The 27,829-nt window shown below is 37.6% G+C and overlaps 1 protein-coding gene across 1 annotated transcript in view; it reads right to left on the reverse strand.

Moving 5' to 3' along the window:
- Positions 1–1,934: 1,934 nt before the first annotated feature.
- SPPL2A (signal peptide peptidase like 2A) overlaps positions 1,935–27,829 on the reverse strand; it is a 51,847-nt gene continuing 25,952 nt past the window's right edge. Inside the window, exons 6-15 of the mRNA XM_021693926.1 lie at positions 26,989–27,140; positions 24,297–24,393; positions 23,757–23,858; positions 22,715–22,796; positions 22,103–22,177; positions 17,530–17,586; positions 16,758–16,860; positions 14,627–14,704; positions 12,758–12,918; positions 1,935–2,236 (exon numbers count right to left, since the gene is read on the reverse strand). Of these exons, the coding sequence (XP_021549601.1) occupies positions 2,162–2,236; positions 12,758–12,918; positions 14,627–14,704; positions 16,758–16,860; positions 17,530–17,586; positions 22,103–22,177; positions 22,715–22,796; positions 23,757–23,858; positions 24,297–24,393; positions 26,989–27,140 (982 nt within the window). The 3' untranslated portion in view covers positions 1,935–2,161. The remainder of the gene's footprint in view (positions 2,237–12,757; positions 12,919–14,626; positions 14,705–16,757; positions 16,861–17,529; positions 17,587–22,102; positions 22,178–22,714; positions 22,797–23,756; positions 23,859–24,296; positions 24,394–26,988; positions 27,141–27,829) is intronic.

Below are 27,829 nucleotides of genomic sequence, written 5' to 3' on the forward strand. Positions count from 1 at the left end.
AAATGACACAGCCTTTTAAAGCCAAGCTTTCATCTCCCTCATCTTCCGTTCATTTTGATTTCCAAAATAAGATACTTCTGCACTTTACTGAAATTTCTCAAAATATTTTCAACTAGGTTGCTAGAAGTGTTCTTTGAATACAAATACAGTTGAGATTGAGAATGGAGAAATTTGTGGAATTTCACTTTTTGTTTCTTATTTTCATTTAATCGATAAGATCTTAATAGCAAACTAGAACAAAGATTTACCTCTCATAACTTATGGTTGGATAAAGTAGAATTTGTATTAAAGAACTAAGATTTCAGATTTTTAGATGTAAAATTTTCTTTAATGTTCTTCATAAAATGTGGTTGAGGTTTTTAAATATCATAAAGTTGGGATGAGTACAGATAATTTTACTAAAAAAGCTCTATTTTGGCAAACATTTTATTGATATTATAAATGAAAATATAGTTGGAGCTTTAAAATGGCACTTAATCTGTTCTATCAATGTCTGCCAAATAAATTAGATTCTCTGGAAAAAATTCAAACTTGATATTATGGAGGCAAAATTAACTCTTACTTGACAGATACCAGTCATTTTGCCATAAACCAAAGGACCCATAAGTATACTAAGTGGAAAGAGGGGCTGACTGTCAGGGAGCTTCTCTATCTACAATTTAGTTAGCAAAATTTAAACAAAAGCATCTAATTCCCTCAAATATTAAATTTACTGCAAACATCAAAGATCTGATCCATTTTTAAAAGGCATTAGCTTTATCTTTTAATCAGTTGAAATGGCCTTGAATGAAAGATCACAGACTTGTTCACAATCTTGTACATTACTTAGAGAGAAATGCAAAATCCTGCTTTTGTTGCAATCACTCATCATTTGGGAATTTCTTAAAATAAAAGACAGTAGAAAGATACTTCGACCTCTGACTCCCAGGATAATGCTCAAGGCCACACTGAGATTCAGCAAAGAATGAAAAAGATATTTTTTCTTTCTTTTTTTTTTGAAAAAGATATTTTTCAAGTTGGAAAGTACCAGAGTGATTAATTGGTCTAACTTATTCATTTTGCAGATACGAAAATTGAGATACAAGGGTTTTGGGCTAAGATAATTTGCTCAAATTCTTGTACTGTCAGTAAATTAAGACTAACCCAGTTTTCTGTTTTGTCTCCAATTCTTTCCTCTGAAGCACACTTTGTATATTAAACGCTCCTCCATCAAAATATTAAAAGATTAACATTGGTTTCCTATGGGGAAAGGAGCGGGAATTAGGAAAAAAAAAAAAGGTGGCAGTTGAGGGGGTGATAGACTGTTAGGGATGCTGTACTCACACAATGAGCCACATGTGTTAACACAGAAGTTGATAAAAAAATAGTTTTTACAAAATTTCAAGCCTTAACATCAACAGAACCAAACTTCAAAGATAAGAAATGGTGAAACTGAATGTTAGAGTGTAGAAATTTAAGCTACCTCTTCAAGAAAAACAGACCACTGAAAACTGTGGATTTCAGTTGCTGTGTCCTTTTAATGACTAGTTCTATATATTGTTCCTTTATATCTGAAAAAATATTTTAATATAATACATATGCAGACTAAAGTAATTTAGATTTTCAAGTTTAAAAAAGATTGGGGCTTTTAAAAAAACTTATGCTACAAAAATATGCATTTATATATATTCCCAAATTATATTTTTCTAACCTCTGCAGTGAAAAGGTCCAAAATTTCATCGTTGAACTGCCTTCGAACATGGTCGTAAGCAGTTATTTCTACAGAGCATAAAATTTGCATAATTCTTGACAGTAAAAGCTGTTCAAAAACTCACTTTGACAGAAATGCTTTTGTCTATTACTAGGAGTTGTAAGAAACATTTCAGTAAGAAAGCACAGGGGTGGGTCAAGACAGTTCTTTACAAAAATATACTGTATATAATAGATTTTCAAAATTACACAGACCATATGCTTTATTTAATGTGAAGGCACAACTTTAACATAGTTAAAAGCAAATGTGTTTCAATTATTTGATGTAATTGTCAGTACCAGCTCTTAAAAATATGTATTTGCAAGCATATCACTGAAGATTCGTTAAGATTGTCAATTCAAAAGTCAATTTAAAAAGTCAAACTCTATTTGTAGAAAATCAACTGACACATTATTGCAGGTCCACTCAATATTATTGTTGGACAATCTGTTCACCAGCAGTCACAGGGTTTTCTTCATTGGTTGCATAGTCCAGATGGTCCATCACCTAGGCAAAAATAAAAAATGTCAGGAAATGCAAAATTTCAACTTGCCTTCAATATTCACTACTTTGGCCAAAGGATTCCCACTTTTTTTTTTTTTTTAAAGATTTTATTTATTTATTTGACAGAGAGAGAGCGAGAGCAGGAACACAAGCAGGGGGAGTGGGAGAGGGAGAAGCAGGCTTCCTGCTGAGCAGGGAGCCGGATGTGGGACTCGATCCCAGGACCCTGGGATCATGACCTGAGCCGAAGGCAGATGCTTAATGACTGCGCCACCCAGGCGCCCTCCCACTTTTTCAAAAAGACAGAGAGGGGGCGCCTGGGTGGCTGAGTGGGCTAAGTGTCTGCCTTTGGCTCAGGTCATGATCCCGGGGTCCTGGGACTGAGCCCCACGTCTGGCTCCCTGCTCAACGGGGCGTCTGCTTCTCCTGCTCATGCTCACTCTCATTCTCTCTTATATAAATAAATAAATAATCTTTTTTTTTTTTTTTTTTAAGATTTTATTTATTTGAGACAGAGAGAGAGAGAGAGAGAGCACATGAGAGGGGGGAGGGTCAGAGGGAGAAGCAGACTCCCTGCCGAGCAGGGAGCCCCGATGCGGGACTCGATCCAGGGACTCCAGGATCATGACCTGAGCCGAGGGCAGTCGCTTAACCAACTGAGCCACCCAGGCGCCCTAAATAAAAAATCTTAACAAGACAGGGAGTACTCCATGGAACTGACCACTCCTTTTAGAGCAGTGCACTGGTTCAACATCCAGGCCCCTAAGGATATGGTCAGAGTGACATGGGAAGCCTAATCGTTTGACTCAGGGCCAATCTGATAAATGCTTTCTCTGAATCTTCCACTGTATCCATTTCCCAATATGAACTGGCCTTCACGGTAGTGGAAACTCTACCACCAAAGGAAGATATTCCTGATGCTTATTCCAGGATGCGATTCCAGGCAGCATTCACTGCTAAAGGTGAAAAAACTAAAAATGAGAAGTCACTGTGAGAATACCTGCTACTTTGGGGACAGTGTAACCTGGTTGACACCTTGAGCTAACTGTAAAATAATCTAAGAATGGTACATGAAATTTTGGAAATACCGTATAACAAACATTTCTACCAAAACCAAATAAACTGAAGGTACTTAAAGGTCAAATGATTCTCTGAAAATCAAATCAAGAATACATTTGCTATAGACCACTCTAGAGGAATTACCAGTTAAACTTTTCTCAAACGGTCACTTAGCTCTGCTCATCCATAGTCCTATGTATTTTTTTCATATTTGGAAGGCAGCTATGCTCACCACTATACCACCAACGCTGTTTTTTTCATATTTGGGACTGAAGGAAAAAGAAACTGCTTACATGTTTTCACTGTGTTCTTCACATGAAATTACTTAGAAATAGAAAAAAGCACCCACTGTCTTTGTGAAGACTGTCAAAGATTTTTAGATTAGTGATTTTCAGTACTGTGATGCACATATTCCCTTCTTTATCAAGAATTAGAAGAAAGACCAGCAAGATAAATGTTCCTATTTTTGTTAAGTGATTCTAAAAGCTTTAGTGTGTTTTGGAAAAGGAAACAGTAGGATCACTCCCAAATGGGGTCTCTGACCCTGCCAGACAAGAAGACCACCACCACATGAGCTAGGCTTTCAGCTGACAACTGTCTCAAGAAATGGAGACAGCTTATAAAGCCCAACCATGCCAGTACTCTAGGAGTCATCTCAAGTCTCCCCAAAATCAGTTCTGAGGTCCTGTATTTGCCAAAGACATCCCCTAGATTAAGAGAGTTACATATTTGTAGCACTTCAAGGGGGGAAAACAAAAGCCCAGCTGAGACAGGTAACACATTTATCACACACTTCACCACACGAAACATAGGATGACGTTGTTGAAGAGCTGATTTTAGTCACCATTTAAATGAGGGAGAGCAAGGGGAAGAATGTAAGGTCTATTTAGGTCCCTTTTCTTCTAGCAATTTAGAAGTCCTGGGGGTGAGAAGTTGGAGCTGTGGGGAGAGAGAACGGAGGCAGCCTCAGCAGAATGGATGGTGGGGAAAGCCTCTTCCTTCCCCAAGACCTGCTTCCCCTGGCAACTGTACCCTACTGAATTCACAGCCTATATTCCCTAAGTTATCACATGCCTCTTCCTTCCTAATCCTCAGGTACCTCATTGGCACTATAATCTAATCCCTAACTATATATATAAATGTATTTGTTTAAAAAACAAAAACTTTCAAAATCAATTTATTAAGAAGTAAAGACCTCTACTCTGTATTTACTTTTCTTTACCGACTTTTCAATAAAAGCAATATAGAGGGCGCCTGGGTGGCTCAGTCGGTTAAGCGACTGCCTTCGGCTCAGGTCATGATCCTGGAGTCCCGGGATCGAGTCCCGCATCGGGCTCCCTGCTCAGCGGGGAGTCTGCTTCTCCCTCTGACCCTCCCCCCTCTCATGCTCTCTCTCTCTCTCTCTCTCAAATAAATAAATAAATCTTTAAAAAAATAAAAACAAAAAAAAAATAAATAAAAGCAATATAGAAACATGAAGAGCAACCTTGAAATAGGTTTTTAAAAACATAAAAATTAATATAGATAATAAAATTAACTGGCGAAATTGGTATAGGTTTTTGTAATATTTGTAAATAAGAAAGCCAGTTTGGAAAGATGTCCTCTGATATTGGGTCGGCATGCCTGGCATTTACTGATAGTTCTGCTTATTTATAATTAAACCAATCTCCAGAAACACTCTATTAAAACTCCCATTAAAGGGGAGTAACTGGAGAGTTGTTGATACTAAAGCAGCGTTGTTCTAAGTATCTCTGTATTCTGACTTGTCAGTTACACTTGTGACTTCTAAAAATAATTAGAAGCACTAGTGACATTTAACAGAGACAAACCCACTGTTTACTGGATATCAACAAACTGAACACTTACTTCCTATCCTGAGTAAAACAGCCCATTGGAGGTTGCTGCATAAATCTAACTTCACTGATTTAGTATTAGAAACAAACAAAAAAATCCCCTAAAATGATGATGTCTCTTAGTTGTTCTTTATGCCAAAGTAATTAGGCCACTGCTTGATTTTTCTCTCTGGAGAAGAAACATCTTTATTTATTCTACAGTATCAGAACTTAAGACTTTGGGTAGAATCAAATGGAACTGAATACAAAAGCTCTTGAAGCATTCAAGAAAAAAAGTTGATAGCAAGTAAAAGTGTAAGTAGGTTTGAGTTATAGACTATACAATTAAGATTTCCAAATTAGTATTATTTTAGTGAAATCCTACAGAAATGTTATTTCTTTTGATCAGAGAAATTCATGGAAAGGGCTGAAAGACTCTAAATAAAATACTAAAGTACTTCCACGAAGTCTCTAAGTTTCAGCAACAAATGGGGTATAATTTCCCCTTTGAAAAAAGCATAAAGAGGCTGTCAGGGCTAACCCTGACATTTAAAAGGTGTCTAGTGCAAAGGCCTGCTTTTTACCACACCACTATTCTTGCAGTCACTCTACTACCAGGCATTGGAGTGAACCAAATGATTAGCAGCATAAACTAGTATCCATCACCTTAGATTCTAGCTTCATTTTCTATTACCTGTTTTATATTTGATTATGTCAAATAGTAGCAAAAACTTTTGGCACTTGCAAAAAAAATGATTATATATAAAAACTGTAGAGACACAAGTCTAGTTTGATGCTTTAAAAGTGCCTCACTTGGGCACCTGGGTGGCTCAGTTGGTTAAGCGACTGCCTTCGGCTCAGGTCATGATCCTGGAGTCCCAGGATCGAGTCCCGCATCGGGCTCCCTGCTCGGCAGGGAGTCTGCTTCTCCCTCTGACCTTCCTCCCTCTCATGCTCTCTGTCTCTCATTCTCCCTCTCTCAAATAAATAAATAAAATCTTTAAAAAAAAAAAAGTGCCTCACTTTTACAAACCTTATATAATTTTGGTAATTCTATGAGGGCTGCTAAAACACAAGCTTATATACATAGACACAAAAGTGACTAAAGGTCAGTGAATTAAGGACCGAACATTACAGTTGCTTTGCATGAAAGATTTCCATAACATTAACTGAGAATTTATAGTACATAAAACACTGTTATCGGCACTGCAGGTTCCTAATACCTAGAAGATAATAACTTAATGAGGGAGGCATACGTAAATGTCTATCCTACAAGGTAGATGTTAAGTATTTAAAGTACAAAGTCCACAAAAAATATGGGGAAAGGTGAACCTAATTTCAACTGGAGAATTCTTGGATATCAGCTTGGAGAAAGAAGATTTTGAGTTGGGAATAATATAAGGCACATTCTGGAAACAGGCTGGCAATGCTATGAACATAATGGAGGCAGGGGAGAGGAGGGAAAAGGTTATGACACCGCTGGCCAGAGAGATGAGCAGGGGGAATGGCCTGAGGGCTGGCTTCAGGGCTGACCCACAGGCCGACCTTACACTGGGTTGATACCTAGTCTCCCTCTGCTTTACGACACTTCTTGAGGTTCCAAGTTATACTTTTCAAAGCCTCAGCCTAGCCTTACCTGATCTCATCCACCTGCCCTACCAAGCCCTGGGGTAACCCACCACTATGAATTATAGATTCTCCGACCTGCCTGTAGATCCAACCTCATTTTATGGATGAGGAGACAGAGTCTTCACAGACCAAGTGACTTGCCAGAACGGATTCCAAAGCCTCTAAGGTACTGTCCCCCACAAATGGCAACATTCAAGCTAAGTTAAATTTTTGACTTTAAAGGTTGCACAAAAGCAATGAGATTTCCTTTTTCACAGTAACAGGAGAGTAATTCTGTGAAGGCATTACATTCTATAACTTTCGAAAATGTTAGTTTTCTAAAAAAAAAAAAATTCTCTCCTGGCAGCAGTTTATAATATTCTGCAACTAGCTTGACTAAAATTTCAGCATGTGTCTATTCTTCATATTTTAAAATCTAGTGCACAGTGGGAAAATGGCTGCATTTTTTTTTCCTCTGAGGCTTGTGATGGCTATCAAATCTTTTTGCAAGTAAGTTAAAAGAACCAGATTTAATAAAGACCTGAAGTTTTGTTTTTTTTTTTATTTAAAAGATTTTATTTATTTATTTTGACAGAGAGATAGACAGAAGAGCACAAGCAGAGGGAGTGGCAGAGGGAGAGGGAGAAGCAGGCTCTGCACTGAGCAGGGAACCCGATGCGGGACTCGATCCCAGGACCCTGAGATCATGACCTGAGCCGAAGGCAGACGCTTAACCATCTGAGCCACCCAGGCGCCCTAAAGACCTGAAGTTTTAACATTCAAACTGGGAAAATGGAAATCTAGTTAATGAACTGAAAAATAACAACCAAGCCAAGAAACCAAAACAAAAAAACCCGATTCCTATAAATAATAATAGCAAATGCAGTGTTTATGATGTGCCAGGCACTATTTTAGGCAATTTGCATATTTTACAACAACCCTCTGAAGTAGGATGATTATTATTCCTTTTTACACTGATGGAAACTGAGGCACCAAGAGCTAAGTAACTTGCCTAAGGTCATGTGGCTAATAATTAACAAAACCAGAGATCAAACTTAGGCAGTCTGGCACCAGACTCCACACTTTTTATTATTATGTGCTATTTTATATTCTGAATGTCTTTACCTAATAAAACTATGAGACCACACTACAAAAGTGAGAAGTGTATAACCAAAGTTGTCTTAACTTTTCAGATATTTTAAAATAGATTTTCCTACCATCAATTGCCTTATTTAGCTTCTATGTCATGTTGTTAAGGCCCTGGAGTCTGCCCTGCTGGGGCTATTTACCACTGCTTTGTGCCCAGCTGCAATGATCTTCCCCTTTATAGGTAGAGTGCAGGAGGAGGGGTAGAGGGGGAGGGGGAGCGGGAGGGAGAGAGGGAGAGAGAGAGAGAGAGAGAGAGAGAATCTGAATCTGAAGGAGAATCCGTGCTAAGTGTGGAGCCCGATGCGGGGCTCAATCTCACAACGTAAGATCATGACATGAGCAGAAACCAGGAGTCCGATGCTCAACTGACTGAGCCACTCAGGCGCCCCTCAAGATGATGATTTTTAAGAACGAAACTTGGATGGTCCAGGGCAGCATTTGTTCATAGGGAATATAAATGCAACCCTTAGTTGAATTCCTTCCTTAGTTATATCATCCTCTTTCTAAACATCATAGAGAGAAAGGAGGAAAGGTACTATAATAAACGAGAGAGAAAATGAGCTTTGGATATTTCCAAAGAAACACAATGTTACTACATTTACGTCTACAACATCTTTAAATATTTTTATAGTGTGAATTGGCATAAAAAGATCTCCACACAAACTGTTCAAAGTAGTTGCCCCTTGGGGTGCCTGGGTGGCTCAGTTGGTTAAGCGTCTGCCTTCGGCTCAGGTCATGATCCCAGGGTCCTGGAATCGAGCCCCGCATCAGGCTCCCTGCTCTGCGGAAGGCCTGCCTCTCCCTCTCCCTCTCCCACTCCCCTTGCTTGTGTTCCTGCTCTCACTGTCTCTCTCTCTCTCTCTGTCAAATAAATAAATAAAATCTTAAAAAAAAAAAAAGTAGTTGCCCCTAAAGCGAGGTGGGGACATGTGGAATAGTTTGCAAAGGACTTTCTGTGTTTACTTTAGGCACTTTTGTATTGTTTAAAGAATGTAAATATGCATTACTTTGTAATTAAAACACAAAAAGGAAAATAAAGTAAAAACAGGGTTAGGGCATATGTAAAAGTTTTAGTTCATTAACTGCCACTAAAAATGTTAACCTATGAGACATTAAAATAAATCAAAGATAATCAGAAGTACTTTAATGAACATCTTTTCACATCAATTTTGCCCAAATTTTTAATCACTTTCTGGACAATCCCCTGAAGAGAAATTACTGGGTCAAAGGAAATGGTAAAATACAGCACATGTGTATGAGAATATTGCACAGGCACTAAAATGACTTTTTACAAGAAATTTAAAAATGAAATAACACAAAACATGCAGTGAGAAAGCAAAAGAGAGAACTCTTTAGCGTATGGTATCATTTACCTAGGAAGGCCCAGAAGGGGATTTAAGTGATTAAATCCTAAGAGTGGCTACCTCTAGATGGTGGAATTATAGGTGGACTTAATTTTCTTCTATTTTTCTACATTTCCAAAATCTTCTGTAGTAAACACTTTTTTTAAAGATTTTATTTATTTATTAGACAGACACAGAGACAGAGGGAACACAAGCAGGGGGAGTGGGAGAGGGAGAAGCAGGCCTCCCGCGGAGCAGGGAGCCCGATGCGGGGCTTGATCCCAGGACCCTGGGATCATGACCTGAGCTGAAGGCAGATGCTTAACGACTGAGCCACCCAGGCGCCCTTTTTTTTTTTTTCTTTGAGAATGTGCGTGCAGTGGGAGAGGGGCAAAGGGAGAGGAAAAAATCTCAAGCAGGCTCTGCGCCCAGCACGGAGCCCAACAGGGGGGCTGGATCTCATGACCCCGAGATCACAACCTGCACAGAAATCAACAGTCCAAAGCCTAACCAACTGAGCTACCCAGGCGCCTCAATAAGCACACATTGCTGGGGTGCCTGGGAGGGTCAATTGGTTAAGCCTCTCACTCTTTTTTTTAAGATTTTATTTATTTATTTGACAGGAAGAGAGAGAGAGAGAGAGACAGCAGGAACACAAGCAAGGGGAATGGGAGAGGGAGAAGCAGACTTCCCGCCAAGCAGGGAGCCCGATGTGGGGCTCGACCCCAGGACCCCGGGATCATGACCTGAGCCGAAGGCAGACGCTTAACGACTGAGCCACCCAGGCGCCCCAAGCCTCTGACTCTTGATCTTCGCTCAGGTCTTGATCTCAGAGTCCTGAATTCAAGCCCCACATTGGGCTCTGTGCTGGTCATGGGCCTACTCAAAAAAAAATAAATAAATAAATAAAATGCTTTATAAGCTGTATTAAAGGGGAAGGAAAATTTTATAAGTAAAAATGCTGGTGATGAAAATAACAAGAAACATACTTAATCCTGTAAGACAGTATGTGTACTCTCACTGACAGTCCTGCTAACCTGAAAAACGATTTAATACTGACCCCAAACAAAATTTCCCTATGTTGCTCATCTTCCCTGTCCTAATTTACCTCATAATTGGTGAATCAGATAAGTGCATCTAATTGTAAAAACCTCTTGCTCACAGTTCTGTCCTGAGTTTTCTCTTCTCCCTCTATGTTCTTACTCATCGAGTATGCTAATGATGCTTCCAAATTTCTTTCTCTAGCTAGGTCTGTTTCCTGAACATAAGGAGACATTTATTCAACTGCTTATTTCTCTCTCTTCCTGTTGGTCCTACAGGTACTTCATCGAATTCATCTTCTTCTTCTTTAAACTTGTGAATGGTATCACTTCCTACCCACCCAGTTACCTAAGGCAGAAATCCTGGACTCCACTTCCTTTTCTCCCTATACTGACACTATTACCATGTTCCATTAATTATGCCTCTAAATTTCTCTTGACTTTGTCCTCTTTTGATCTCACTACCTTATTAATTCTGGCTACTATCGCTTCTCATTGTAATAGGTGCTTTAAGTTTTGCTCCCTTCTTCAGTCCATTTTGCAGATTTCTTAAAACCCTTAAATGGTCTCTGATGCTCTCAAGATAGAGTTCAAAGACCTCTTCAATGGTCTTTAGCTTCCAAGACCCTATAGGCTCTTACCCTTGCTTCCTTCTCCATTTTTCATTTCCTGCTGTTACTCAATATTATAGTCATCCTAAACTTCATTCAGTTCCTAGAATGTGCCATGCTCTCTTCCCTCTGAGCCTTTCAAGACATAGTTCCCTCCATATGGAACACATGGCTCAGTCTTAAAGTTTCAACATAAATTTAACATTCTTTAAGAAGCCTTCCCTAAGGGCTGCCTGGGTGGCTCAGTCGGTTCAGTGTCTGCCTTCAGCTCAGGTCATGATCCTAGGGCTCCCCCCCTGGGATCAAGCCCCACATGGGGCTCCCTGCTCAGTGCGGAGTCTCCCTCTGCTTCTCCGTCCCTCCCCCACTCATTCTGTCTCTCTCAAATAAATAAAAATCGTAAAAAAAAAAAAAAAAGCCTTCCCTAAATCACCTTTGACTGTCACAAAACGACAAGCACTGGGTGTCCGACTGCTAGCTTTCATGGCACCCTACCATGACTAAGAAATACAGTTATCACACTTTGTTAGTGACTATCTGCATTCTCTACTAGACTCTAACTTTCAAGAGGCCATGACAGTAGGCCTGTTACTAACTTGTTCATCTTTTATCAACAGCACCTAAAATAGCACCTGGCTCATAGAGCTGCTCAATTAACATTTACTAAATGAAGAAATATGAAACTGTTTTAAGAAAATGATTATGAAGAGCACTTTTTGGGTTGTGACTTTCAAAGGCTAACAGTATATGTTGTAGGACAAATCTATAAAAATAAAAATCTCTACGTGGGTGTCCTCTTCATGTAAAAGTTACAAGCTATCTTACTAGTTAAGGGCCTTGTGGCCATAATTCTTTGTGCATAAATATAAGTTGAGACAATGGCATTGTGAAGTAGACAAGGCAGGTATTATCACCTTAACCAAATTTCAAAGGAATTATAAGATTTACCCAAAATAATTCTAGACCAGTGCTTCTTCCAAATATAGTAGTCTAACTTAATAAGTTAATCATCTCTTGTTAAATAAAGATGATGCTACAGACCAACCACAAGGTGGATATGAACTTTGAACTGTTTATCTACTAACAGAATTGCAGGCATCCACCCAAAGTACTTCTATTTTTGTTCATGTGACCACTAACACGCATGTATGAGGGCAGATGGAGGAGGGGAGTTTGTTGTAATAGGGCAAAGCAGAGCTAACTGCCTCATGAAGGGGTCGGTGCCATGGCCCTGACCTTTAATCGGCTAGAGTTTCCTAACCCTCTTTAATTTCAATGGAAACAAGCTTTACTGGAATACCAAGAACATTTAGGAAAAGAAGAAAGGGGTTTAACTTCAATGAAGAAAAAACTCAAACATAATAGATTCTGATATCATGATTTTCTCTGTTCCAGGGAAGTCATTCTTGATCCATTTAAATCTGAAATGGGTACCCTATTTAATTTAGGTAGACCCATTTAAGTGCTGAAGAAAGTACACATTTTATATCTGCAAAACCTCAGGAACTCTTACTATAAAGAGCTAATATCAGTCTCAAAAACTCAGTACTTAACATAGTATTATTTTTCACGAAGTCTACTTTTGTGTGGATTTGAAAACTCATGTTGAAATGCTGTTTTGGTTTTCCCTGTTGCCCTCCCACTATTCTTGGTAGTTTTAGCTTGAGTCACCAGGGTTTTGGCAACCAACTGTAGCAGGGATGAGAACTACTGAGCAGCAGGTAGACAGTAAGGTGGTAATGGTGGAAAAAACCTGGAATATCCTAATAGATGCAAGGAAACTTTGGGGCACATAAAAGCTTTGATATATATAAGGTGGTTCCCAGCCAAAGTTAGTCACTAAATTACGTCATAACTTGGTAACTGAGATAGAAGCACATACCTGATAGCCGCTACCTTTCCAGAATTTTTTCATTTCCTTACGTCTCCAAGCAACAATTGAGGCAGTAACAAGCGTGCAAGGAACTAAATAGAGGAGAGCAGGCTGCCCCTTCTTCATCAGCACCAGAACAACGAATGTGAGTATCATGCCAACCGCATAGGCTGTAAGAAGAACACCGACTATCAGTCATCTCTACATGCTACCAAAGTGGATTTTGACTCCCTTACTGAAGTGGTGGTTTTCAAATATTTCTGAGGACATTTTTGTCCTATGACTTTTTCCCTGATTTTTTTGGGGTGGGCAGCAAAGCAAGGTTTATTGAGCGATAGCAAAGTGATAATACAAAGCTCCCAAGGAGGGAGGGGACCCGAGGGGGTTGCCCACATTTTTCCTGATTTTATTTTCCTAGACAGCCATTAGGAGAGACATACATACCTCACTGCTTGTGAAAGTTTGAAAACTGGTTAGTATTTCAATTATAATTACCCTCATCATTAATCATCGACAAAGCTAATAATTCAAAGAAGTCTCCATTATCTGTCACTGTTAAGGATGTTGAGTTGTTGCACATTTTAGATAACTAAAATATGTACCTGTAGGTACTAAAACTTGCTTTGGAAAATCTTCCTCATTTTGATTATATGCTTCCTGGACTTCTTCAACAAGTGTATACCAAACATCATCTGATCTTTCCTTAATGACTCAGCGTCTCACCATGAACACAGGATCTCAGAATACTGGAGCTAGCAGAGCCTTTATAGACAGGTCAGTTTACCTCCTGACTTTATGGACGAGGCAATGGAGGACTAGGGAAGTTATGTGAACTGCCCGAAGTTATACAGCACAATGGACAGAGAGCCTTCTTACCTGCCTTTGCATTGAGTGTTCTTGTATTCTACCACACTGACTGGTGCTGGACTTTAATACATTTATGCCCTCAGACAATACCATTTTCAATAGCCTTGAACTGCTTTTCTTATTTCTTTATAGTTTTTTTTTTTCTTTTTATTATCTTTTCACTCACTTAGCTGTTCTTGCTGTCGGGTATCTATTCCTAGTAATAGTCTTCTCTACTGCTAGCATACACTTTTAATTTACTGCATTTAACTCCACTCTGGAATTGAAAACCTTGCCAGAACAGTATCTAAATGGCTCTGAAGCAGGCCACTTACCTAGGAATAAAGAACTGTGGTGTATGGACTTCGAGATATCTATTTGATATGTTTAGAAGTAAAGTATTTTTTGGCTTGCTTCCTGTTCTTGTCTGTTCTCAGTAAGAGAAATAGAGGGATAAATGACAACTACTTCTGCTGTCGCAGGTGAGATGTTATTGTGCCATAAATTCATTTATATAAATACATTGTCATTCACATAGTATTTTAAGAAAATCTAATATTATACAATTTATTGTCTACTTGTGTGCCAGATGCTCTAATAAGCATTTAAGACATAAAATCTAATGATTTTCTTTCACATATAATTTTTTTTTTTTAAAGATTTTATTTATTTATTTGAGAGAGAGAGAATGAGAGACAGAGAGCAGGAGAGGGAGGAGGGTCAGAGGGAGAAGCAGACTCCCTGCTGAGCAGGGAGCCCGATGTGGGACTCGATCCCGGAACCCCAGGATCATGACCTGAGCCGAAGGCAGTCGCTTAACCAACTGAGCCACCCAGGCGCCCTCACATATAATTTTTTAAACCTCAAAAACTTATGATATAGATAGTAAAGTATTATTCCTTTTTGATGGGAAAACTTGTCTTATTAATTAATGATGAAGAATTAGAATCCAGGACTCCGTATTTTTAGACCTCGACCTTTTCCTATAGACAATACAATTCAACATAATAGAAAAACAAAACAAAAATTTACCAATTGTGGAGGAAACATAGTATATAGAAGAAGAACCAGTCTGAACATCAAATCTTCTACAGTATGCAACCAACAGGCCTAAAAAACAAAACAAAACAAAAAACCACCAAACACATTGTTTTCTTAAAACAGTAACAGCAATACAATTCAACTATTAATTATGGCAACACTACATGCTATATTGTATTTAACATTCATTATTGCATCGCGAGTACATTAAGGTACCTCAAATTCTAGACAAAATTTTATATGATTTTTTAACTTAATGCCATTTTTAAACATTTTCCCAAACCCTTAAACAGTCTTTAAAAGCATGAGTTTTTATTGGCTGCTTAATATTCCACGACACAGAGAAATTTTTTTTATATTTTTGTGGTTATAATGTCTCCTCTTTCATTTATGATTTTATTGATTTGGGTTCTCTTTTTTTCTTGGTTAGTCTAGTTGCAGGTTTGTTATTTCTAAGGTTTTTTTTTTTTATTTATTCATTTGAGACAGAGAGATAGAGAGAGAGGGCATGAGCAGGGGGAGGTGCAGAGGGAGAGGGAGAAGCAGGCTCTCCGCTGAGCAGGGAGCCGGATGTGGGACTCGATCCCAGGATCCTGGGATCATGACCTGAGCTGAAGGCAGAGGCTTAACCATCTGAGCCACCCAGGCGCCGGAAGGTTTGTCATTTTTATCTTTTTAAAAAACCAACTCTTGGGCACCTGGGTGGCTCAGTTGGTTAAGCGTCTGCCTTCGGCTCAGGTCATGATCCCTGAGTCCCAGGATCGAGCTCTGAGTCGGGCTCCCTGCTCAGCAGGGAGTCTGCTTCTCCCCCTCTCTCTGCTCTTCCCCCTCTCGTGTTCTCTCTCTCGCTCTCTCTAATAAATACATTTTAAAAAATCTAAAAATAAAATAAAAAACCACCTCTTAGTTTTATTCATCTTTTCTACTGTTTTCCTGTTCTCTATTTCTGCTGTAGTCTATTATTTCCCTCTTTCTGCTAACTTTGGGCTTAGTTGGTTTTTCTTTTTCCAGTTCCCTATATATAAAGTTAGGGTGCTTATCTGCTTTTCTATTTTCTCGATGTATGTGGTTATCACTATAAACGTCCCTCTTAGAACTGCTTTTGTTGCATCCCATAAGTTTTGGGATGGTGTTTCTCTTTTCATTTTTCTCAAGGTATTTTTAAATTTCTATTTTAATTTTTTCTTTGATGTACTCGTTGTTCAAAACTATTTTGTTTGATTTCTATGTACTTGTGAATTTTCCAGTTTTCCTCCTGTTATTGATTTCTAGTTTCATACCATTGTGGTCAAAAAATATACTTGGTATGTAATTTCGATCTTAAATTTGCTTAGATTTGCTCTGTGGCCTAACTCGTGATCTATCCTAGAAAATGAACTAAGAGAGTTGCTACACTGGACTTTGCCATGCCAACTCACAAGGCAGAGCTGTTGGCTTCTCTGTCTCTACCTGGCCTTACTATGTAAATGAAAGGGCTTTTGCAGAACAGCCTATACTTTTTACCTCTTTGCAGGCAGTTAGTACAGACAGACTGTAAGAAAAGTGAAGGACAAACTCTCAGCTGATTAAGAAAGACTAGTTATTACTTCTAAGTTATATTATTCCTGGGCTGGGATTAAGTTTATTCTATAGGTAGCCCAGTGAGAATAATGCAGAGAAGATACACCATATGCTATATTTTTTGTATTATAATGCCCTAGAAGCTGGTGTTCTGTTTCTTCTCTTGATCATGACCTTGCCTGGTATTCCTAGACTACTTTTCATAACACATAACTATTATTTTAAAATAGAAGTCATAGAAACTGCAATACATTTGGTATTGTTAAATTAAACTTTTAAAGAGTTTTGTTATATACTTTCTTGGGGCAGTAGGTCAAACTGATCCTAGGTGCTTCCTCTAAGGCACCTTCTGAGCCATGGGAGATATACTTTGGTTGTTACCATTTGGGCTTTATCTTCTACCCCTCGAAATGCTTTTTTTCTATTTTGGTCACTGATCGCAGCTCTAGCAATAGCCACAAATACTTAACACAGAATAAGTTAACTTTTAATAGATACTAAACATTTGGCAATTTTAAACCATCAGTATATTTTTACTGAATTGTTAAAAACAATTGCTTACCTGGTACAATAATGTCTCCAAAACCCAGTATTGAAACTGGCATGAGGCACACACTCATTACTGAGAAATAGGCCAGCTTTGGTACCCTGATGACTACTGGTAACTGTAATTATGGGAAAAAAAAAAAGGGGGCACTAATAAACCTCTTAGGAATCTTTACCCGTATCTCTTAGAGAGGGAAGGATTGATATTAGAGTAATTGTTTTAACATTTTTAAATAGAAGAAACTGAAATCAGAGAACATAAACTACACACACATATACTCTGAATGCACAGAGAGCTTGAAAGAAATAGATACACAGTTTCGGAAAAATGAAACCCAACACACATCAGGGTTAACAGTATTAATCCGGTATCCCCATATCTAACCTTTATTTATTTATTTTTTCTTTCCTTTTTACCAAAAATAGGACTTAGGCCATGAAAGATTTTTTAAATCTGGATTTTTTTCCCCCAAAGAAGAGTCTTGTCTCAGAGGGTATGATTTAAAGTCCAATGAACATATCTGAAATACAATCCTTACTTTCTCATGGGGAGCTGAGGGTTGAGCAGTGGCTTCCACCAAGTTTCCATCATTCTAGGATGAAACCCAAGTCAATAGGTATTTAATAATTTAGAATAACTAAGAAAAGGGCTATATTTTGTGAGAAATAAAGTTTTACAATACCTTAACATGCACTACATGACCAATGAATTACACAGGAAGGCAAAATTATTAACTGGACACACATATATATACTGGTAGCCATCTCCATTTAATTGCCATCCCTACCTTTTCATTATTTCCAAAAGGTCCAGCTGCAAGTTCAACCATGATACTCTCGCCATTCTAAAATTGAGGAAGAAGATGAAAGAAATTGCCCAATCATTTAAAGAGAACAATCTACCAGTATTTAAGAATGATTTGACCCCCTTGGGTGCCTGGGTGGCTCAGTTGGTTAAGCGACTGCCTTCGGCTCAGGTCATGATCCTGGAGTCCCGGGATCGAGTCCCGCATTGGGCTCCCTGCTCGGCAGGGGGTCTGCTTCTCCCTCTGACCCTCCCCCCTCTCATGTGCTCTCTCTCTCTCATTCTCTCTGTCTCAAATAAATAAATAAATAAAATCTTAAAAAAAAAAAAAAAAAGAATGATTTGACCCCCTGGGTAATGGCCTACAGTAAACTGGTAAAAAAAATGGGCTGTAGACAGTTTTCCTTAAAAAGTCCAGCAAAAGTTGGGGCCATCTAAAACAAAATTCATCAAGCATATTGCTCCATTCATCAGAGCTCAACAATGATCACAAACTAGCAGATAAACCACACACACATTATTCAAGTGAAGCTCTGGGCACTGATCTATACTGACAACTATAGCTAGCATTTTTTTTTTTTATGGCTTATAATTTTTTTTTACTTTTTCATTGTTATGTTAGTCACCACACATTACATCATTAGTTTTCGATGTAGTGTTCCATGAGTCATTGTTTGTGCAATATAGCTGGCATTTTTGATAGATGATAAATTTTAAGTGCTTGTAGTTACATTATGTCATGTACTATGTGTCCTTAGTCATTTTTAGCAGTAACAATGAATAGAGACACAAATACTAAAATCTTTTGTATTTAGATTTGTAATAAATATTGGTAACTTTATTTGAATAAAAATACATTTGACCTCCTAGCTACTCACCATAATAACAATGAAGCCAAACTTGAAAAGACCCAGCCCTAAAGAACTTGAGAAGCTTCTGTAGCCTGTCTCCTGTCCAGTTTCAGCCCTGCCAGCTTTTTATGTCCCAATCAAAACATTAACCTTAGCTGAATTTCATCCATTGTGTCTGGCTAAGGTCTTTTTATGTGGGCTGTGTGAGGAGCCCCTTAATACTTCTTTCCTGACAGCCAAGTCTGTTGTGAAGGGGAAACATTTTAAGGTAGCAAATGAAGATTACATGAGCAGCCATCTATGCTTTACATTATGACGAATATATCATCAAACAGGTAGTGGGAAGATAAATAAATGCTGAATTTAAGGAGAATTTGATCAAGTAACTATAATATTTTCCATGTGGGTGGGGAGCATAGGAAAAATCACTTTAGTGTTTTTAAGAGGACTTCACTGACATCTGAGCTGAGTAGAAAGAAGGAGATAATCTCTAGCTACAGCAATCTTTCCCTCATGTTATACTTTGGGTTACAGAAGGGTTAAGTCACAGGAGTTTAGGAAAATAGACTAATATTAAATACAATTCCTTACAGCGAACTCCCATAATGTGATTTAATTTCCAGACAGAGTTCATTTTGGTTTTCTAATTGTTATTTAAAACACTTAAGTGAAGGCCATCACTGACATCCTCTCCTACATTCAAAGATATCTGAGTAACTACTATTTGTAATATACTCTACCAAGTTACAAGGGTGGATGGAAAAAAAATGAAGACAGGTTTTTCGGGTTTTTTTTGTAGAGAGAGAGAGGGAGAGGGGGGCGGGGGAGCAGAGAGAGAGGGAGAAAGAATCCCAGGCAGGCTCCATGCCCAGTGTGGAGCCCAACACGGGCTCGATCTCACGACCCTGAGATCATGACCCAAGCCAGAAAGCAGGAGTTGGAGGCTTAACTGACTGAACCATCCCGACGGCCCTGAAGACAGGTTCTTATTGCCTATACTCCTGTGGCCACCTCCTCTGCTTACTCATTAAAACTCTGCTAACACCAGAGTTGAAAGACACGTTTAAAATGTCCAATGAGGGACGCCTGGGTGGCTCAGTCGGTTAAGCGTCTGCCTTCGGCTCAGGTCAGATCCCAGGGTCCTGGGATTGAGGCCCGCATCGGGCTCCTTACTCAGCAGGGAGCCTACTTCCTCTGCCTGCCACTCCCCCTGCTTGTACTCTCACTCTCTCTCTTTCTCTAGCCAATAAATAAAATCTTTAAAAAAAAAATGTCCAATGATTTTCATTTTGAGTTACTTTCTCAAGTAAGGTCTATAGCCTTAATAAAAACAAACAAACCAGACTGAGAAGGTGTTAAAATAAATTTACACTAGTGAACTCCAAAGAGCACTTCTAATCTTTTCTACCAGATCAGATTACTAGAAATCACATTCCTAGTCACGGGGAACAAATATGGAAAAAAGAAGATGAAAAATTCTCTAGGCAGAGAATAAAGAAAGAGGCCTCAAGGACATCTTTATTATTATCCTGTATCTTTAAAATTCTGAAACTTTTTATGTGTAAGGAATGCAAATAGTTTGCTGGCAGACACAGTTAACATTTATAAAGTGATACTAGTGTTAAAACCGAATGGAGGGGCGCCTGGGTAGCTCAGTCTGTTAACCATCTAACTCGATTTTGGCTCAGGTCATGATCTCAAGCTTGCGCTGGGCAGGGAGCCTGCTTAAGATTCTTGCTCTCCCTCTGGGACACCTGGGTGGCTCAGTCGGTTAGGCATTTGCCTTCGGCTCAGGTCATGATCCCAGGGTCCTGGGACCGAGTCCCGCATCGTGCTCCTTGCTCAGCGGGAAGCCTGCTTCTCTCTCTCCCTCTGCCTGCCACTCCCCCCTGTTTGTGCTCTCTCTCTCTTTCTGACAAATAAATAAATGAAATCTTAAAAAAAAAAAAAAAAGATTCTTGCTCTCCCTCTCCCTCCATCCCTCTCCCGACCTCTCTCCCTCTAAAAAACAACAAACAAACAAACAAAACTGAATGGAAAAAAAGTTAAAGGGTTTAGTTACAGTTCGTATCTGTGTGCCCTGTGTAATATATGGGCCATATGCTACGACCATCTGCTGACTTAAGAGCATGGTTTTGTACAGAGAACGCTTTACTTTCACTATGAGACCACTTTGCAGGGACTTACGGAAATATTTTTTTGAACCAAATAAATTGACACAAACTGGGATGGCTTTAGATAGAAAGCTTTCATTAACTGACTTTTTTTGGTTATAATCCATAATACTAATTTTATGCTTTAAAAAGGTTACTTTTGCTCAATGAAGTCAATGACTCAAATGGCTCATCATTGAGGCACAGAAAGATGCTAGTAAAATGGACTCGTTACTTGGGGCAGTTAACTACATTAACTACCTACCTGCACTTTAGCTCCCCAATGGGGCACATCTTTGTGCCACATGTTTATGCCATTACAGCAAATATTAAAAGTGCAGTTTTACAGTGATTTCACACATGGTAGGGGCTGAAGAAGAGATAAAGAACTAATGGGGAAAAAATGCAGTAATTATAGTATCAAATACTGAATCAAAATAAGACAACATAAAATGGGGAATGCAGGAGAACTGAGCAATAAAATACTCGTGAGACAGAAATAGGGACAAGTAGAAAAACGGTAAATAATGAAGGACTACCAAACTCACCCAACACCTCTCCCTTATTCTGGGAATAGCATCGCCATTTTATGGAAGAGCTAGTGGTGGGGGTGGGGATAGGTGAATGAGGAGCTGTCAGCTGCTATGACTCTAACCTCATAGAAAAAGCCAGTCTGGGACAACGAATACAATGGAAAGAAGTGGAAAGGGAGAGTATGTGCCCCTGGGTCTAGTTTCTTCTGAGGCCAGCTCCACCTTGGCCTCTATACACAGGCTGGAGAGAAGGGACCTTTGTGGTATAGAAAGTTTAGACTGCATTCTGTCAGTTCCAACCAGAAGAAATCTACTGATGGAAGAGGGAGGCTGGAATGCTAGCAATACTCCCTCACACAATGGATTAGGAACCGGAAGCACAAAGCGCTGAGTGACTTGCCAGGATACAAAGGTTACAGGGCTACACTTCAGGTCTTCAGACTTTCAGTGTGGAGCTCTTTCTTAGTCTTAAACTAGGGGTACAGGATGAAAGTAGCAAGGATGCATTTTCATTCTTTTTGCTGTTTATATTGTCTATAGCAAAAATTTGTTGTTTTTTAAGAAAAGTTGGGGTGCCTGGGTGGCTCAGTCGTTAAGTGTCTGCCTTCTGCTCGGGTCATGATCCCAGGGTCCTGGGATCGAGCCCCACATTGGGCTCCCTGCTCAGTGAGGAGCCTGCTTCTCCCTTTCCCACTCCCCCTGCTTGTGTTCTCTCTCGCTTTTTCTCTCTCTGTCAAATAAATAAATAAAATCTTAAAAAAAAAAAAGAAAAGTTACTTTAAAATGGATAGGAAGAACATTTATAGATATTCTCATGATCAGCCAGGAAACATTTTTCATTTAGCAGAATGACTTAAAGGCTTAAAAAATCCTCTGTTAAAAGGCTAACTTCAATGACAATTTTCAAAAGAGAATTAGTACCCACTTAATGGTAAACATCTGCAAAATCAGTTATCTAAGAGCAGGCTTAAGATTCTCTTCTTTTAGCATGTTTCTCACAGATTTCAAAAATATCATACCTTTGTGATGAATGGTGTTATGAAAACAAAAAACACATCATAGAGGAGGAGAAGGCCTAGAAGTATCACACATGACTGTTGAAAAAAGAAAAAATTTAAAGGTCAAACTTCCATGTAAATTAAGAGATTATACTGTTTTGCAAGTACAAATAAATATGCTAAATTACATTTGAACACGATTTTTTCAAAGGCATTTAACAGTTATCACTATTTGTAGTTTTATTCTACAAATCACATTAGAAATTTTATCTTGTTTATCCCATTCTTTAAAAAAAAAAGGAATCACTAACTCAAAGAAATGTTCTTCGTTGATATTTTGTCTGTAAGGATTTTATGAATTTGGCATATTATATAAATGATTAAAAATATTTTAGCTAGCAAATCAGTGGTTGGCTACAGCTGGTGATTAGAACTGACTGCTAAAGGGCAGGACAGAGCTTTTGAAGAGATGAGAAATCTATAATTGATTGGGATGGTGGCTACAAAGTTATTCATTTGTAAAACTTCATAAACCGTAAACTTAAGATGGGTGCATTTTGCTACATGTAAATTATACTCAAAGTTGTTTTAAAAAGAAAAAATTATTTTAGCTAGCAAAGCAGTATACTTTACCTTAAAGTTGGGTAACTTCAGTGTTTTAATTAAATTCAGACAGAAAGCAATCCCCAAGATATCCTGTAAAATCCAAGCCCACCTAAAATCAAAAGAAGTTACTCTATTGGTTTATGTAGTTATTCTTAGATGGGACTTCTCAAAAGAAACTGATCACTAACGTAGTATCTTCAATTGTTATGATTTGACTATTTGATTATTAAGCAGCAAGTATAATGACAAAAAACCTCTCATATACTCCATATTTATTAATTTGCTGTTCTAGTAGAATAATGAACACTACTATACTAAGGAAAAGTTGAAAGGCTACCTCAGAACATACATCGAATATAGTACATACTTATCTTTAATCTTTGAACTTATACATGTTTCTTTTGGAAAGGTAGCTCATAACAAAGGATATTGGTGTTAACATATGTCCAGATAGTTGGAATCTAAAGGAAATGAGAGCTATGTAACATAATCTACCAGGAACTGATATGCATAATTATCAACTGAAGCTGCCTAAAATTGTATTAAACTTTGCTTCCAAATTTTAGGCTACAAGTGGTTTTGGCCTTTAATAATTCTATTAATAAACCATTAAGAAGTTAAACATTTTTTTCTGGTTATCCTTCCTGCAAATGGACAGATACCTGTATATTTCCTTATATTTCCTTTCTTATGTAAAAGGTAGCATACTCTATATAATCTTTTTTCACTTAAAAATACATCCTAGAAATCACTGCATATCAATTCACAGAGATCTTCTTCACCCTTTATAGCCACATTGTACTTCATCGTGTGGATGTAATTAAGTATATTTTTGAAGCCTATTTCAGCTTAGATGTTTAAATCATAATACATATTTTCTTGTCTATATGCCCTTAAATCCATTAGCACAAGATCTGTTTATTTAAGTACTTATTTAGCTTATTTCAAGACTATGGTGTTCTGGAATAAAAGCAAAAAGAAATCCATAATAATCATAATGCGTAATTACCAAGTAAGACATAAAACCATGCATTCTTAATCTAAAAGCAAATACACTGAGTACTCATACCTATCTTCATTTCTAAATACGGCCCAAACAACAGCTACTGCTATGCATAGTCCAGAGAGAAAAATAAGCCTCACTTCAATGCTTTTGCCACGAAACATAATCCTAAAAAATAGATTGAAATAGGTCAGTTTACTCTGTAGGTGAAATATAATGTTCACTTAAACATGGGACATGACAAATGTTAACCACAGTCACAAGAAGGCTACTAAAATATCAACTTAAAAGTCCTAATTTAAGTAAAACAAATAATACATCAAGAAATATTTATCAGTTCAATAGAACTGTCTATGATGAAAATATTCTGTATCTGTGCTGCCCAGTACAGTAGCCACTAGCTACATGTGGTTATTTAGCATTTGAAATGCAGCTAATGAGACTGAGGAACTGAATTTTTAAATTAATTTAATTTTAATTAATTTAAATTTTAATAGCCACATGTATACTGGCTTACACAGGTTTAAAATACCACTTCTACTTTTCCCTGTATTGTTTTAAATTACAAATACCAATGTTATAAGATTACTTGTAAGAGATACATACGTGCATCGTCCACATGGTATCTTATGAATGAGTGCAGCAAGACAGTTGTACAGACTCATTGCTGATGCTATGCAGAAAATTGCTATCATAACATAAACTAGAAAAAAAACAAGACACTAAATTATATGAGAACAGCAGGAAATGTGATCAGAAAATATTTATACAAGCAACATTAATCTAGCTTTCTTACTGCATCGTGATACTTTAAATGCAGTGACCGTATAATGATCTGAATTGTACTAAGCTGAAAATATTTAGATCTTGAGTTTTATTGAAAACTGGGTATTTTATGTGTTGTTTTAGTTCTATTACACATTGGTAGGATTGCTCAAGGGCTGAAGCTGGCTCTACATTTTCTATCATTTAATGATTCAAACTAACATGTCTGTTAGAGATGTCTATGAAGTGAGTTGTAGGCACTTATAAGTACTTAAATGTAAGGAACAGGCAAATTAAGGAAGGAGTAGAAACGCTTTTAAAAATGCAGCTTAGGGATGAGAACTGACATCTACCTTAGACATTAACTATGCTATCTATATTTTCCTCTGGTGGAATTTATCTCTAATTATTTGACCTGTAGTAAAACCAAATCCATTTAAACAAACCACTGTTATGATATGAAACTAAGGTAGTTAAATTCACAAATATTTGTCTATATTAGCTATATTTTGAAAATTATTTAAAATTACATCTGATCTCCTTATTCTTAAAAAGGGGGAGAAATTATTGTACTCTAAAATAAAATATTCATTTTAACTTTCTCAAAATTTCCCAATGGAAATACAAATTTTACCTGACTTCTTCAAATTCTACTAAATTTCAGAAAATTGTAACTGTTCTGTAGGTGAGAGAGAGTACTCTAGATATAGTAAATCAGGGATAGCCATTTTCTTTCTTCTTCTTTTTTAAATCAATACAGCTTTTATTGCACCTTTAAAATGTCACAGAAAAGTCTGAAAAATCATCCGGCATCTTGTTATTTCCGCAGCTGGACAACTTAGATTTTATTCATGAGTCTGCAGAACTGTTCCTTTTTCAGAAACACAGATACCATCCCAAAATTTTCTGATATCCTTGTTTTTAACTGTTGGCCGCTTTCTAACTGGTGAACTTGGACAAATTACTTTTTTAGTCCCTTGTTATTATTTGTTATTTGTTATTACTAGTTATATATGGTAATGTGAGCAGTAAAAGAAAGATAAAGACTGCCAAGTTATGTTTGGTAAGTCATCCACCAAAGGTCACCAACCCGGTTTTAAAAGTTAGGTAGAAAGCATGTTCTTGAGACCCTAACAGAGTTTTAGGTATTTCATTCAATGTCATAGTAAACTAGGAAAATAATTAGGCATGAGAAAGCGTCTGGTTAATATAACCATCTTTAGTTACTTTCTTGAGCATGACTTAACATAAAATGGTAGGGGGAACCTTAGCAATTTGATATATTTCATATATTTCATACATTTCATAAAAATGGCAGCAACTTTAGCCATTAGGAACCATTTGAGGTACATTAAATCTTGCAATATCACATAGATTTTGTAAGAGTCATAACTAACTCCCATGTCCCAGGATAACCGTGAGGTTTAATGATTTCTTTCTACACAAAAAATTACATTTATAAGCAAGGTCAACTTTTCAAATACCGGTAAGTTTAAGAAAATTTCTCACCAAAAATAAAAATATGCTTTAGGGTAAGGTAAAGGAATCTCTTTTTTCTATCAAAGATCACTAATTAATTGACGGAGGGTCAGACACGAACAACTGAAGGCTAAGTATTAAATTAGAAAAATTATCTGCACAATGACAATGTAATACAAATAACTATCCTAGTATCTACTCTCCCAGCAACAGATTGAAATGAGCGGCATTCAAATAATTCTTTTTTCTAATTGGAAATACAGGTTATAGGTCTAGTTTTTAATGCTGCCACAGGACAAGAGAAATTGGGACAATAAGCTGAAACTAACCCGAGTGCCTCAGTTTTCTAGTCCAGAAAATCATGCTAATGTTCTCCAAAGAAGCACTGTAGCCTGTGGTGGTTTTTACAAAGGGTTTTTGCTAGTTCCCTACCAGGCACACTTCCCTTTTCCCTCCTCTTTGTGCTGTGCATTGGCCAGAGATAGCAAATTTCCATTCTTTCAGACCACTAACACCCAGGGGATGGGCAAGCCCTTACAGTTCCTACCCCTACCTCCTTAAAGGAAAAGTACCCGTTATTATTTAGACCACAGGCAAGTACTTGTGTGTCTTTAGATGTAGTATGATCTTGACTGTTTACACAAGTCCAACAAAATCTGAGCAATAAAGCATACTTTGGGAGTAAGCAGAGGCGATAAATTAGTAATGTGAATAATCTTCTATTTCGTGTAACTAAATATAGTCACCAAGAAGTCCTTAGTCTGCTGCTTAGATACTGGGCTCTCCAGCTTTATCTGCAGAGATGGAAACTTAGGGGCCACAGCAGTTCTTTCAAGTCATCCATGAAGAACTGTTCTTATCTCAAAGACACAGGATACTTTTAATCTGAGTATTTTTTATCCCAGAGTGATGGGGATCCAACACTCCTGACAGTTTAAAAAGTTATCACTTTTTAATTATTTGCTTAAGTTTTCTGGGCATAATACCTAAATCTAGTGAAGTAAATAAAAAACTTGTAGGCTGAAAGAAGCAAATATAAAATATGACTTCTTACCCAACCATTTGTAGAAGAAATAAAGTAAGACCATCATAACACAGCACACGACCACAAATATTACAACTGTTAGAGGACTAAAAGTTAAATATTCTTCCTTCTTTCTCCTCATTTCTCTGTCTTCAGTGTTTGTCACTGCCTTCATGCTCTCCCTGTATAAACATACACAGGAACTTCAGCAAATCTCTGCCAAGTACAGTTATTTTTAAAATCTATGTCCAATACCAACTTAAATTTGTTTCTGATTACAAAGTAATATACTTTAAAAAAACAGCACACCAAACAGAAAATAACTGAATCTAGAAAGTAAAAGTTCCCTATAATTCTACCCTCCAGAGATGATCTGTTATTAACCACTAACTTTTGAAACAGCAATTCTTCTGGAAGCGAAACTGTTGAAGCAGATGGTATTTTATCATATAAATAAATTAATGTCTGGGGATGTTTATATTATCTAATTATAAAACTACATTGATGTAACAAATTTCAGATGATAATCAGGTTCTTTTCACCCTTATTACCAACTTACAGATAGCAAAGTACTTCTAAAATTAGCTTCTCTTAAATGTAAACACAAAATTCTTCTTTTAATCAACTCAGTACTTACTGGATGCCTGTTCTGTGCTCATCAGTATATTATGAAGGATTCAAAAGAAGTTCAAGACATAGCTTTGTCCTACCTTGAGTTAAGATAACAAAATATTGTTTTTAATTCTCTCAACAACCTTGCTAAGTCACACAGCTAATAAAAGGCAGGGATAAAAGTTGAGGAGGAAAGAGTCAGTCGTGTCCTTTGTTGAGCAGTCTCTGTTCTGTCATCTTATTGTCTCTTCCCAGCTAT

The sequence above is a fragment of the Neomonachus schauinslandi genome, chromosome 9 (assembly GCF_002201575.2).
Source record: "Neomonachus schauinslandi chromosome 9, ASM220157v2, whole genome shotgun sequence".
NCBI lineage: Eukaryota > Metazoa > Chordata > Mammalia > Carnivora > Phocidae > Neomonachus > Neomonachus schauinslandi.